This window comes from Pseudorasbora parva, chromosome 24 (assembly GCF_024679245.1).
Source record: "Pseudorasbora parva isolate DD20220531a chromosome 24, ASM2467924v1, whole genome shotgun sequence".
Lineage (NCBI taxonomy): Eukaryota > Metazoa > Chordata > Actinopteri > Cypriniformes > Gobionidae > Pseudorasbora > Pseudorasbora parva.
This window is the reverse complement of record NC_090195.1, coordinates 396,306-411,383: the sequence shown is the minus strand read 5'-3', so window position 1 is coordinate 411,383 and position 15,078 is coordinate 396,306. Positions and strand designations below refer to the sequence as shown.

Sequence of the window (15,078 nt, the reverse complement as noted above, 5' to 3'; positions counted from 1 at the left end):
AGCTTGTGCAAATTGTCGCCTCTTTGTCCTATTTGTAGCGGAGATGAGTGGTCCCCGGTGGGGTCTTCTGCTGTTGTAGCCCATCCGCCTCAAGGTTGTGTGTGTTGTGGCTTCACAAATGCTTTGCTGCATACCTCGGTTGTAACGAGTGGTTATTTCAGTCAAAGTTGCTCTTCTATCAGCTTGAATCAGTCGGCCCATTCTCCTCTGACCTCGAGCATCAACAAGGCATTTTCTCCCACAGGACTGCTGCAGACTGGATGCTCTTCCCTTTTCACACCATTCTTTGTAAACCCTAGAAATGGTTGTGTGTGTAAATCCCAGTAACTGAGCAGATTGTGAAATACTCAGACCGGCCCGTCTGGCACCAACAACCATGCCACGCTCAAAACGGCTTAAATCACCTTTCTTTCCCATTCTGACATTCAGTCTGGAGTTCAGGAGATTGTCTTGACCAGGACCACACCCCTAAATGCACTGAAGAACTGCCATGTGATTGGCTGATTAGATAATCGCATTAATGAGAAACTGAACAGCTGCTCCTAATAATCCTTTAGGTGAGTGTATATATATATAACATTATATAGAAAAGTATATAGAAAGTGCACAGTTGAATCATATGAATCATATGAACTAAGCGCAGGAACATGAACACTTTATATCATTTAGCAGTGAAGTTAGGCTGTTAGGGATTGTTAATCAGCTGAGACACACTGAACTTTTGCTGTTGTGTGTGTGTGTGTGTGTGTGTGTAATCTATTGGTGTGTGTTCAGTTGTGTCCTCAGTATTGGCCCGAGAACGGCGTCCATCGCCACGGCCCGATCCAGGTGGAGTTTGTGTCCGCGGATCTGGAGGAGGACATCATCAGCAGGATCTTCCGCATCTATAACGCTGCACGGGTGCGTGTGTGTCACACACACACACACACACACACACACACACACACACACACACACACACACACACACACACACACACACATACACACACACACACACACACACACACACGGCCGGCCCTGACCAATTTGCTGCCCTAGGCAAGATTTCGTATCAAGGTTTAGCACTAATGTTATCAATCTGAACTGAATTGTGGAAACACTGGTGCTGTTTTATTTTTGTAATGCGTGTCGTTGTTGTTTAATATTTTGATGTGTTTTATTTGTTAAATTGTTTCCTGAATCCAGTCCATTCTACCCCATCATTGTGTTCATGATGAAAGTTAATATATATATATCTGTATATCACGCGTTATATATCTGACGCACTAAAGCACTCGCTGGGCGATTTTTTTGTGGGGGGGTAAAATTTCAAATGAATGTTAATAAAATATTACTAGTAATAAAACCGGAAAAATCACTCATTTTGGCACCCTAGCATTTGCTTATTCCGCCTATGCTGCGGGCTGACTCTACACTCTCACACACACACTGAACCTGATGTGTGTGTGTTGCAGCCGCAGGACGGGTACCGGATGGTGCAGCAGTTCCAGTTTCTGGGCTGGCCGATGTACCGAGACACGCCGGTGTCCAAACGCTCGTTCCTCAAGCTCATCCGGCAGGTGGAGAAGTGGCAGGAGGAGTACGACGGAGGAGAGGGGCGCACGGTGGTGCACTGCCTGTGAGTCTCACACACACACACACACACACACACACACAATCAGACACACTCACACACACACGCGCGCACACACATGCGCACACACACACACATTCTTCAGCCTCGTCCCTCCCAGTCGTGTTTATCCTCAGATAAACATTTACACTGACGTTCCTCAGGAGTTCATGAGACTAACGGAAACTCTGTTTGTGAAAGCGGGAGACTCGAGGGATTGGTGTGTGTGTGTGTGTGTGTGTGTGTGTGTGTGTGTGTGTGTGTGTGTGTGTGTGTGTGTGTGTGTGTGTGTGTGTGTGTGTGTGTGTGTGTGTGTGTGTGTGTGTGTGTGTGTGTGTGTGTGTGTGTGTGTGTGCCTGTGTGTGTGTGTGTGTGTGTGATGGGTAGGTTTAGGGGCAGTGTAAGGGGACAGAAAATACGGTTTGTACAGTATAAAAACCATTACGCCTAGGGAATGTCCCTACATTTCAAAAAACAAACGTGTGTGTGTGTGTGTGTGTGTGTGTGTGTGTGTGTGTGTGTGTGTGTGTGTGTGTGTGTGTGTGTGTGTGTGTGTGTGTGTGTGTGTGTGTGTGAGTGAGTGTGTGTTTATGAGCAGTAGTGTAGCACCATCTAGTGTTCACAGACGAGATTAACACTCGTCTTCATCACACAGAAACCTGAGGCTTTTCGCTGAGAAACCGCTCATAACATGCGGCCGTGCTTCATTTAGACACTTCACTGACTCCAGCCGTCATTAGAGTATCGGTGGAATAAGCTGACACGTCTTTACACGGCAAAACATGCTCTTCTGACTCAGTCATTCTGTCTCGTTTCCAGTCTAAATATCTAACAGTTCTTAAATCAAGATGCATTTACTAGATCAGTAAAACCACATTAGATATTTGTTCTTGTTTTGTTGAAAATAAAATCTAAATGAAGAGGGTTTTTGCTTAAAACAGGCGAATGATCTGCCAATGGGGTGAGAAAAATAATCTGATTTCTGATAGGGACGGAAACAAGATTTCAAACAGAAATAAGATTATTTTTCTCACCCCATTTACTGATCTAAATGCATCTTGATTTAAGAATGATTAGATATTTAGATTCGAAACAAGACAGAATGACTGAGTCAGAAGAGCATTTTTTGCAGTGTGTGTAGTCAGAATGTCTAAAGTGTTACAGTAACACTGAGTTAAAAGGCGGGGCATTTCCCAAACACCAATCACAACACACCGCTCCATCTGACCAATCAGAGCGCAGTGTGCTTTCAGAAGGAGCCACAAGAAGAGCTTATGTGCGTGAAAACACTAAATAACGAATTATATAGTGATGGTTGATTTCAGAACAAAGATTCGAACCGTTATGAGTCAGTGAATCGATTCATGATTCGAACCGTTATGAGTCAGTGAATCGTTTCATGAGTCGGATCGCGAGATTCAATTCACTGACTCATAACGGTTCGAATCATGAATCGATTCACTGACTCATAACGGTTTGAAGCTTTGTTCTGAAATCGGCCATCACTATATAAGTCGTTATTTAGTGTTTTTGCGCACTAACTCTATTCTGGCCTCTTCATCAATGATTGTAGAGCCGCTGTAGTGAGATGGGCTTTGTAACGACGTCTTTAGTGCCTTTATGGGTCTTGAGAGAGGAAATGACATTGGTGTCAATGAAGGCCTTTCTGAGCCATCGGATTTCAACACTAATATCTTCATCTGTGTGTGAAGATGAGCGGAGGACTGACGGCTGGCCAACCACAGGAGGAATTAATCACACAATTTACATTACTGGCTGCACTAACCCTTTAATAATGTGTGTGTGTGTTTGTGTGTGTGTGTGTGTGTGTGTGTGTGTGTGTGTGTGTGTGTGTGTGTGTGTGTGTGTGTGTGTGTGTGTGTGTGTGTGTGTGTGTGTGTGTGTGTGTGTATGTGTGTTGCAGTAATGGCGGCGGCCGCAGCGGGACTTTCTGTGCCATCAGTATTGTGTGTGAGATGTTACGGCACCAGCATTCGGTGGACGTTTTTCATGCCGTCAAAACACTGAGAAACAACAAACCCAACATGGTGGATCTGCTGGTGAGTGTGAGGACCGACGGACACTTATAAGCAGTGATGGGGTTTATGTGTTATACTAGTAAAATAATTAGATAATTGGGTCATTCCAAATAATTGAATTATCACAAACTCAAAATGGACAAAAGTACAAAATTACGACAGTGTGCACTATGACATAATAGTGTATTTATTCAATTATCACAAACTCAAAATGGACAAAAGTACAAAATTACGACAGTGTGTACTATGACATAATAGTGTATTTATTCAATTATCACAAACTCAAAATGGACAAAAGTACACAATTACGACAGTGTGTACTATGACATAATAGTGTATTTATTCAATTATCACAAACTCAAAATGGACAAAAGTACAAAATTACGACAGTGTGTACTATGACATAATAGTGTATTTATTCAATTATCACAAACTCAAAATGGACAAATATTCACAATTACGACAGTGTGTACTATGACATAATAGTGTATTTATTCAATTATCACAAACTCAAAATGGACAAATATTCACAATTACGACAGTGTGTACTATGACATAATAGTGTATTTATTCAATTATCACAAACTCAAAATGGACAAAAGTACAAAATTACGACAGTGTGTACTATGACATAATAGTGTATTTATTCAATTATCACAAACTCAAAATGGACAAAAGTACACAATTACGACAGTGTGTACTATGACATAATAGTGTATTTATTCAATTATCACAAACTCAAAATGGACAAAAGTACAAAATTACGAAAGTGTGTACTATGACATAATAGTGTATTTATTCAATTATCACAAACTCAAAATGGACAAATATTCACAATTACGACAGTGTGTACTATGACATAATAGTGTATTTATTCAATTATCACAAACTCAAAATGGACAAAAGTACAAAATTACGACAGTGTGTACTATGACATAATAGTGTATTTATTCAATTATCACAAACTCAAAATGGACAAAAGTACAAAATTACGACAGTGTGTACTATGACATAATAGTGTATTTATTCAATTATCACAAACTCAAAATGGACAAAAGTACACAATTACGACAGTGTGTACTATGACATAATAGTGTATTTATTCAATTATCACAAACTCAAAATGGACAAAAGTACAAAATTACGACAGTGTGTACTATGACATAATAGTGTATTTATTCAATTATCACAAACTCAAAATGGACAAATATTCACAATTACGACAGTGTGTACTATGACATAATAGTGTATTTATTCAATTATCACAAACTCAAAATGGACAAATATTCACAATTACGACAGTGTGTACTATGACATAATAGTGTATTCATTCAATTATCACAAACTCAAAATGGACAAATATTCACAATTACGACAGTGTGTACTATGACATAATAGTGTATTTATTCAATTATCACAAACTCAAAATGGACAAAAGTACAAAATTACGACAGTGTGTACTATGACATAATAGTGTATTTATTCAATTATCACAAACTCAAAATGGACGAAAGTACAAAATTACGACAGTGTGTACTATGACATAATAGTGTATTTATTCAATTATCACAAACTCAAAATGGACAAATATACACAATTACGACAGTGTGTACTATGACATAATAGTGTATTTATTCAATTATCACAAACTCAAAATGGACAAATATACACAATTACGACAGTGTGTACTATGACATAATAGTGTATTTATTCAATTATCACAAACTCAAAATGGACAAATATACACAATTACGACAGTGTGCACTATGACATAATAGTGTATTTATTCAATTATCACAAACTCAAAATGGACAAATATACACAATTACGACAGTGTGTACTATGACATAATAGTGTATTTATTCAATTATCACAAACTCAAAATGGACAAAAGTACAAAATTACGACAGTTTGTACTATGACATAATAGTGTATTTATTCAATTATCACAAACTCAAAATGGACAAATATTCACAATTACGACAGTGTGTACTATGACATAATAGTGTATTTATTCAATTATCACAAACTCAAAATGGACAAATATACACAATTACGACAGTGTGTACTATGACATAATAGTGTATTTATTCAATTATCACAAACTCAAAATGGACAAATATACACAATTACGACAGTGTGTACTATGACATAATAGTGTATTTATTCAATTATCACAAACTCAAAATGGACAAATGTACAAAATTACGACAGTGTGTACTATGACATAATAGTGTATTTATTCAATTATCACAAACTCAAAATGGACAAATATACACAATTACGGCAGTGTGCACTATGACATAATAGTGTATTTATTCAATTATCACAAACTCAAAATGGACAAATATTCACAATTACGACAGTGTGTACTATGACATAATAGTGTATTTATTCAATTATCACAAACTCAAAATGGACAAAAGTACAAAATTACGACAGTGTGTACTATGACATAATAGTGTATTTATTCAATTATCACAAACTCAAAATGGACAAATATTCACAATTACGACAGTGTGTACTATGACATAATAGTGTATTTATTCAATTATCACAAACTCAAAATGGACAAATATACACAATTACGGCAGTGTGCACTATGACATAATAGTGTATTTATTCAATTATCACAAACTCAAAATGGACAAATATTCACAATTACGACAGTGTGTACTATGACATAATAGTGTATTTATTCAATTATCACAAACTCAAAATGGACAAAAGTACAAAATTACGACAGTGTGTACTATGACATAATAGTGTATTTATTCAATTATCACAAACTCAAAATGGACAAATATTCACAATTACGACAGTGTGTACTATGACATAATAGTGTATTTATTCAATTATCACAAACTCAAAATGGACAAATATACACAATTACGACAGTGTGTACTATGACATAATAGTGTATTTATTCAATTATCACAAACTCAAAATGGACAAATATACACAATTACGACAGTGTGTACTATGACATAATAGTGTATTTATTCAATTATCACAAACTCAAAATGGACAAAAGTACAAAATTACGACAGTGTGTACTATGACATAATAGTGTATTTATTCAATTATCACAAACTCAAAATGGACAAAAGTACAAAATTACGACAGTGTGTACTATGACATAATAGTGTATTTATTCAATTATCACAAACTCAAAATGGACAAATATACACAATTACGACAGTGTGTACTATGACATAATAGTGTATTTATTCAATTATCACAAACTCAAAATGGACAAATATACACAATTACGACAGTGTGTACTATGACATAATAGTGTATTTATTCAATTATCACAAACTCAAAATGGACAAAAGTACAAAATTACGACAGTGTGTACTATGACATAATAGTGTATTTATTCAATTATCACAAACTCAAAATGGACAAATATACACAATTACGACAGTGTGTACTATGACATAATAGTGTATTTATTCAATTATCACAAACTCAAAATGGACAAAAGTACAAAATTACGACAGTGTGTACTATGACATAATAGTGTATTTATTCAATTATCACAAACTCAAAATGGACAAATGTACAAAATTACGACAGTGTGTACTATGACATAATAGTGTATTTATTCAATTATCACAAACTCAAAATGGACAAATGTACAAAATTACGACAGTGTGTACTATGACATAATAGTGTATTTATTCAATTATCACAAACTCAAAATTGACAAATATACACAATTACGACAGTGTGTACTATGACATAATAGTGTATTTATTCAATTATCACAAACTCAAAATGGACAAAAGTACAAAATTACGACAGTGTGTACTATGACATAATAGTGTATTTATTCAATTATCACAAACTCAAAATGGACAAAAGTACAAAATTACGACAGTGTGTACTATGACATAATAGTGTATTTATTCAATTATCACAAACTCAAAATGGACAAATATACACAATTACGACAGTGTGTACTATGACATAATAGTGTATTTATTCAATTATCACAAACTCAAAATGGACAAAAGTACAAAATTACGACAGTGTGTACTATGACATAATAGTGTATTTATTCAATTATCACAAACTCAAAATGGACAAATGTACAAAATTACGACAGTGTGTACTATGTCATAATAGTGTATTTATTCAATTATCACAAACTCAAAATGGACAAAAGTACAAAATTACGACAGTGTGTACTATGACATAATAGTGTATTTATTCAATTATCACAAACTCAAAATGGACAAATGTACAAAATTACGACAGTGTGTACTATGACATAATAGTGTATTTATTCAATTATCACAAACTCAAAATGGACAAAAGTACAAAATTACGACAGTGTGTACTATGACATAATAGTGTATTTATTCAATTATCACAAACTCAAAATGGACAAAAGTACACAATTACGACAGTGTGTACTATGACATAATAGTGTATTTATTCAATTATCACAAACTCAAAATGGACAAAAGTACAAAATTACGACAGTGTGTACTATGACATAATAGTGTATTTATTCAATTATCACAAACTCAAAATGGACAAATATTCACAATTACGACAGTGTGTACTATGACATAATAGTGTATTTATTCAATTATCACAAACTCAAAATGGACAAATATTCACAATTACGACAGTGTGTACTATGACATAATAGTGTATTTATTCAATTATCACAAACTCAAAATGGACAAAAGTACAAAATTACGACAGTGTGTACTATGACATAATAGTGTATTTATTCAATTATCACAAACTCAAAATGGACAAAAGTACACAATTACGACAGTGTGTACTATGACATAATAGTGTATTTATTCAATTATCACAAACTCAAAATGGACAAAAGTACAAAATTACGACAGTGTGTACTATGACATAATAGTGTATTTATTCAATTATCACAAACTCAAAATGGACAAATATTCACAATTACGACAGTGTGTACTATGACATAATAGTGTATTTATTCAATTATCACAAACTCAAAATGGACAAAAGTACAAAATTACGACAGTGTGTACTATGACATAATAGTGTATTTATTCAATTATCACAAACTCAAAATGGACAAAAGTACAAAATTACGACAGTGTGTACTATGACATAATAGTGTATTTATTCAATTATCACAAACTCAAAATGGACAAAAGTACACAATTACGACAGTGTGTACTATGACATAATAGTGTATTTATTCAATTATCACAAACTCAAAATGGACAAAAGTACAAAATTACGACAGTGTGTACTATGACATAATAGTGTATTTATTCAATTATCACAAACTCAAAATGGACAAATATTCACAATTACGACAGTGTGTACTATGACATAATAGTGTATTTATTCAATTATCACAAACTCAAAATGGACAAATATTCACAATTACGACAGTGTGTACTATGACATAATAGTGTATTCATTCAATTATCACAAACTCAAAATGGACAAATATTCACAATTACGACAGTGTGTACTATGACATAATAGTGTATTTATTCAATTATCACAAACTCAAAATGGACAAAAGTACAAAATTACGACAGTGTGTACTATGACATAATAGTGTATTTATTCAATTATCACAAACTCAAAATGGACAAAAGTACAAAATTACGACAGTGTGTACTATGACATAATAGTGTATTTATTCAATTATCACAAACTCAAAATGGACAAATATACACAATTACGACAGTGTGTACTATGACATAATAGTGTATTTATTCAATTATCACAAACTCAAAATGGACAAATATACACAATTACGACAGTGTGTACTATGACATAATAGTGTATTTATTCAATTATCACAAACTCAAAATGGACAAATATACACAATTACGACAGTGTGCACTATGACATAATAGTGTATTTATTCAATTATCACAAACTCAAAATGGACAAATATACACAATTACGACAGTGTGTACTATGACATAATAGTGTATTTATTCAATTATCACAAACTCAAAATGGACAAATATACACAATTACGACAGTGTGTACTATGACATAATAGTGTATTTATTCAATTATCACAAACTCAAAATGGACAAATATACACAATTACGACAGTGTGTACTATGACATAATAGTGTATTTATTCAATTATCACAAACTCAAAATGGACAAAAGTACAAAATTACGACAGTGTGTACTATGACATAATAGTGTATTTATTCAATTATCACAAACTCAAAATGGACAAATATACACAATTACGGCAGTGTGCACTATGACATAATAGTGTATTTATTCAATTATCACAAACTCAAAATGGACAAATATTCACAATTACGACAGTGTGTACTATGACATAATAGTGTATTTATTCAATTATCACAAACTCAAAATGGACAAAAGTACAAAATTACGACAGTGTGTACTATGACATAATAGTGTATTTATTCAATTATCACAAACTCAAAATGGACAAATATTCACAATTACGACAGTGTGTACTATGACATAATAGTGTATTTATTCAATTATCACAAACTCAAAATGGACAAATATACACAATTACGGCAGTGTGCACTATGACATAATAGTGTATTTATTCAATTATCACAAACTCAAAATGGACAAATATTCACAATTACGACAGTGTGTACTATGACATAATAGTGTATTTATTCAATTATCACAAACTCAAAATGGACAAAAGTACAAAATTACGACAGTGTGTACTATGACATAATAGTGTATTTATTCAATTATCACAAACTCAAAATGGACAAATATTCACAATTACGACAGTGTGTACTATGACATAATAGTGTATTTATTCAATTATCACAAACTCAAAATGGACAAATATACACAATTACGACAGTGTGTACTATGACATAATAGTGTATTTATTCAATTATCACAAACTCAAAATGGACAAATATACACAATTACGACAGTGTGTACTATGACATAATAGTGTATTTATTCAATTATCACAAACTCAAAATGGACAAAAGTACAAAATTACGACAGTGTGTACTATGACATAATAGTGTATTTATTCAATTATCACAAACTCAAAATGGACAAAAGTACAAAATTACGACAGTGTGTACTATGACATAATAGTGTATTTATTCAATTATCACAAACTCAAAATGGACAAATATACACAATTACGACAGTGTGTACTATGACATAATAGTGTATTTATTCAATTATCACAAACTCAAAATGGACAAATATACACAATTACGACAGTGTGTACTATGACATAATAGTGTATTTATTCAATTATCACAAACTCAAAATGGACAAAAGTACAAAATTACGACAGTGTGTACTATGACATAATAGTGTATTTATTCAATTATCACAAACTCAAAATGGACAAATATACACAATTACGACAGTGTGTACTATGACATAATAGTGTATTTATTCAATTATCACAAACTCAAAATGGACAAAAGTACAAAATTACGACAGTGTGTACTATGACATAATAGTGTATTTATTCAATTATCACAAACTCAAAATGGACAAATGTACAAAATTACGACAGTGTGTACTATGACATAATAGTGTATTTATTCAATTATCACAAACTCAAAATGGACAAATGTACAAAATTACGACAGTGTGTACTATGACATAATAGTGTATTTATTCAATTATCACAAACTCAAAATTGACAAATATACACAATTACGACAGTGTGTACTATGACATAATAGTGTATTTATTCAATTATCACAAACTCAAAATGGACAAAAGTACAAAATTACGACAGTGTGTACTATGACATAATAGTGTATTTATTCAATTATCACAAACTCAAAATGGACAAAAGTACAAAATTACGACAGTGTGTACTATGACATAATAGTGTATTTATTCAATTATCACAAACTCAAAATGGACAAATATACACAATTACGACAGTGTGTACTATGACATAATAGTGTATTTATTCAATTATCACAAACTCAAAATGGACAAAAGTACAAAATTACGACAGTGTGTACTATGACATAATAGTGTATTTATTCAATTATCACAAACTCAAAATGGACAAATGTACAAAATTACGACAGTGTGTACTATGTCATAATAGTGTATTTATTCAATTATCACAAACTCAAAATGGACAAAAGTACAAAATTACGACAGTGTGTACTATGACATAATAGTGTATTTATTCAATTATCACAAACTCAAAATGGACAAATGTACAAAATTACGACAGTGTGTACTATGACATAATAGTGTATTTATTCAATTATCACAAACTCAAAATGGACAAATGTACAAAATTACGACAGTGTGTACTATGACATAATAGTGTATTTATTCAATTATCACAAACTCAAAATGGACAAAAGTACAAAATTACGACAGTGTGTACTATGACATAATAGTGTATTCATTCAATTATCACAAACTCAAAATGGACAAAAGTACACAATTACGACAGTGTGTACTATGACATAATAGTGTATTTATTCAATTATCACAAACTCAAAATGGACAAATGTACAAAATTACGACAGTGTGTACTATGACATAATAGTGTATTTATTCAATTATCACAAACTCAAAATGGACAAATGTACAAAATTACGACAGTGTGTACTATGACATAATAGTGTATTTATTCAATTATCACAAACTCAAAATGGACAAATATACACAATTACGGCAGTGTGTACTATGACATAATAGTGTATTTATTCAATTATCACAAACTCAAAATGGACAAAAGTACAAAATTACGACAGTGTGTACTATGACATAATAGTGTATTTATTCAATTATCACAAACTCAAAATGGACAAATGTACAAAATTACGACAGTGTGTACTATGACATAATAGTGTATTTATTCAATTATCACAAACTCAAAATGGACAAATATTCACAATTACGACAGTGTGTACTATGACATAATAGTGTATTCATTCAATTATCACAAACTCAAAATGGACAAATATACACAATTACGGCAGTGTGTACTATGACATAATAGTGTATTTATTCAATTATCACAAACTCAAAATGGACAAATGTACACAATTACGACAGTGTGTACTATGACATAATAGTGTATTTATTCAATTATCACAAACTCAAAATGGACAAAAGTACAAAATTACGACAGTGTGTACTATGACATAATAGTGTATTTATTCAATTATCACAAACTCAAAATGGACAAATATTCACAATTACGACAGTGTGTACTATGACATAATAGTGTATTTATTCAATTATCACAAACTCAAAATGGACAAATATACACAATTACGACAGTGTATACTATGACATAATAGTGTATTTATTCAATTATCACAAACTCAAAATGGACAAAAGTACAAAATTACGACAGTGTGTACTATGACATAATAGTGTATTTATTCAATTATCACAAACTCAAAATGGACAAATATACACAATTACGACAGTGTGTACTATGACATAATAGTGTATTTATTCAATTATCACAAACTCAAAATGGACAAATATTCACAATTATGACAGTGTGTACTATGACATAATAGTGTATTTATTCAATTATCACAAACTCAAAATGGACAAATATACACAATTACGACAGTGTGTACTATGACATAATAGTGTATTTATTCAATTATCACAAACTCAAAATGGACAAATATTCACAATTACGACAGTGTGTACTATGACATAATAGTGTATTTATTCAATTATCACAAACTCAAAATGGACAAAAGTACAAAATTACGACAGTGTGTACTATGACATAATAGTGTATTTATTCAATTATCACAAACTCAAAATGGACAAATATACACAATTACGACAGTGTGTACTATGACATAATAGTGTATTTATTCAATTATCACAAACTCAAAATGGACAAAAGTACAAAATTACGACAGTGTGTACTATGACATAATAGTGTATTTATTCAATTATCACAAACTCAAAATGGACAAATATACACAATTACGGCAGTGTGTACTATGACATAATAGTGTATTTATTCAATTATCACAAACTCAAAATGGACAAAAGTACAAAATTACGACAGTTTGTACTATGACATAATAGTGTATTTATTCAATTATCACAAACTCAAAATGGACAAATATTCACAATTACGACAGTGTGTACTATGACATAATAGTGTATTTATTCAATTATCACAAACTCAAAATGGACAAATATACACAATTACGACAGTGTGTACTATGACATAATAGTGTATTTATTCAATTATCACAAACTCAAAATGGACAAAAGTACAAAATTACGACAGTGTGTACTATGACATAATAGTGTATTTATTCAATTATCACAAACTCAAAATGGACAAAAGTACAAAATTACGACAGTGTGCACTATGACATAATAGTGTATTTATTCAATTATCACAAACTCAAAATGGACAAATATTCACAATTACGACAGTGTGTACTATGACATAATAGTGTATTTATTCAATTATCACAAACTCAAAATGGACAAAAGTACAAAATTACGACAGTTTGTACTATGACATAATAGTGTATTTATTCAATTATCACAAACTCAAAATGGACAAAAGTACAAAATTACGACAGTTTGTACTATGACATAATAGTGTATTTATTCAATTATCACAAACTCAAAATGGACAAAAGTACAAAATTACGACAGTGTGTACTATGACATAATAGTGTATTTATTCAATTATCACAAACTCAAAATGGACAAATATTCACAATTACGACAGTGTGTACTATGACATAATAGTGTATTTATTCAATTATCACAAACTCAAAATGGACAAATATTCACAATTACGACAGTGTGTACTATGACATAATAGTGTATTTATTCAATTATCACAAACTCAAAATGGACAAATATACACAATTACGACAGTGTGTACTATGACATAATAGTGTATTTATTCAATTATCACAAACTCAAAATGGACAAAAGTACAAAATTACGACAGTGTGTACTATGACATAATAGTGTATTTATTCAATTATCACAAACTCAAAATGGACAAATATTCACAATTACGACAGTGTGTACTATGACATAATAGTGTATTTATTCAATTATCACAAACTCAAAATGGACAAAAGTACAAAATTACGACAGTGTGTACTATGACATAATAGTGTATTTATTCAATTATCACAAACTCAAAATGGACAAATATTCACAATTACGACAGTGTGTACTATGACATAATAGTGTATTTATTCAATTATCACAAACTCAAAATGGACAAATATACACAATTACGACAGTGTGTACTATGACATAATAGTGTATTTATTCAATTATCACAAACTCAAAATGGACAAAAGTACAAAATTACGACAGTTTGTACTATGACATAATAGTGTATTTATTCAATTATCACAAACTCAAAATGGACAAATGTACAAAATTACGACAGTGTGTACTATGACAT

General features: G+C 32.0%; 2 protein-coding genes across 11 annotated transcripts in view; both read left to right on the top strand.

The window, feature by feature from the left end:
* The window catches only part of ptprma (protein tyrosine phosphatase receptor type Ma), a 357,435-nt gene that overhangs the window by 245,070 nt on the left and 97,287 nt on the right, over positions 1-15,078 (top strand). For all 10 annotated transcript variants that reach the window (XR_010901392.1, XM_067434739.1, XM_067434742.1 and 7 more), the window contains 3 exons: positions 775-900; positions 1,457-1,620; positions 3,539-3,674. Coding sequence is in view for 9 of the 10 variants with exons in the window: in XM_067434739.1 (XP_067290840.1) it covers positions 775-900; positions 1,457-1,620; positions 3,539-3,674 (426 nt within the window). In the remaining variant the exon portion in view is untranslated. The remainder of the gene's footprint in view (positions 1-774; positions 901-1,456; positions 1,621-3,538; positions 3,675-15,078) is intronic.
* The window catches only part of lrrc30a (leucine rich repeat containing 30a), a 327,751-nt gene that overhangs the window by 263,921 nt on the left and 48,752 nt on the right, over positions 1-15,078 (top strand). The window lies entirely within an intron of this gene.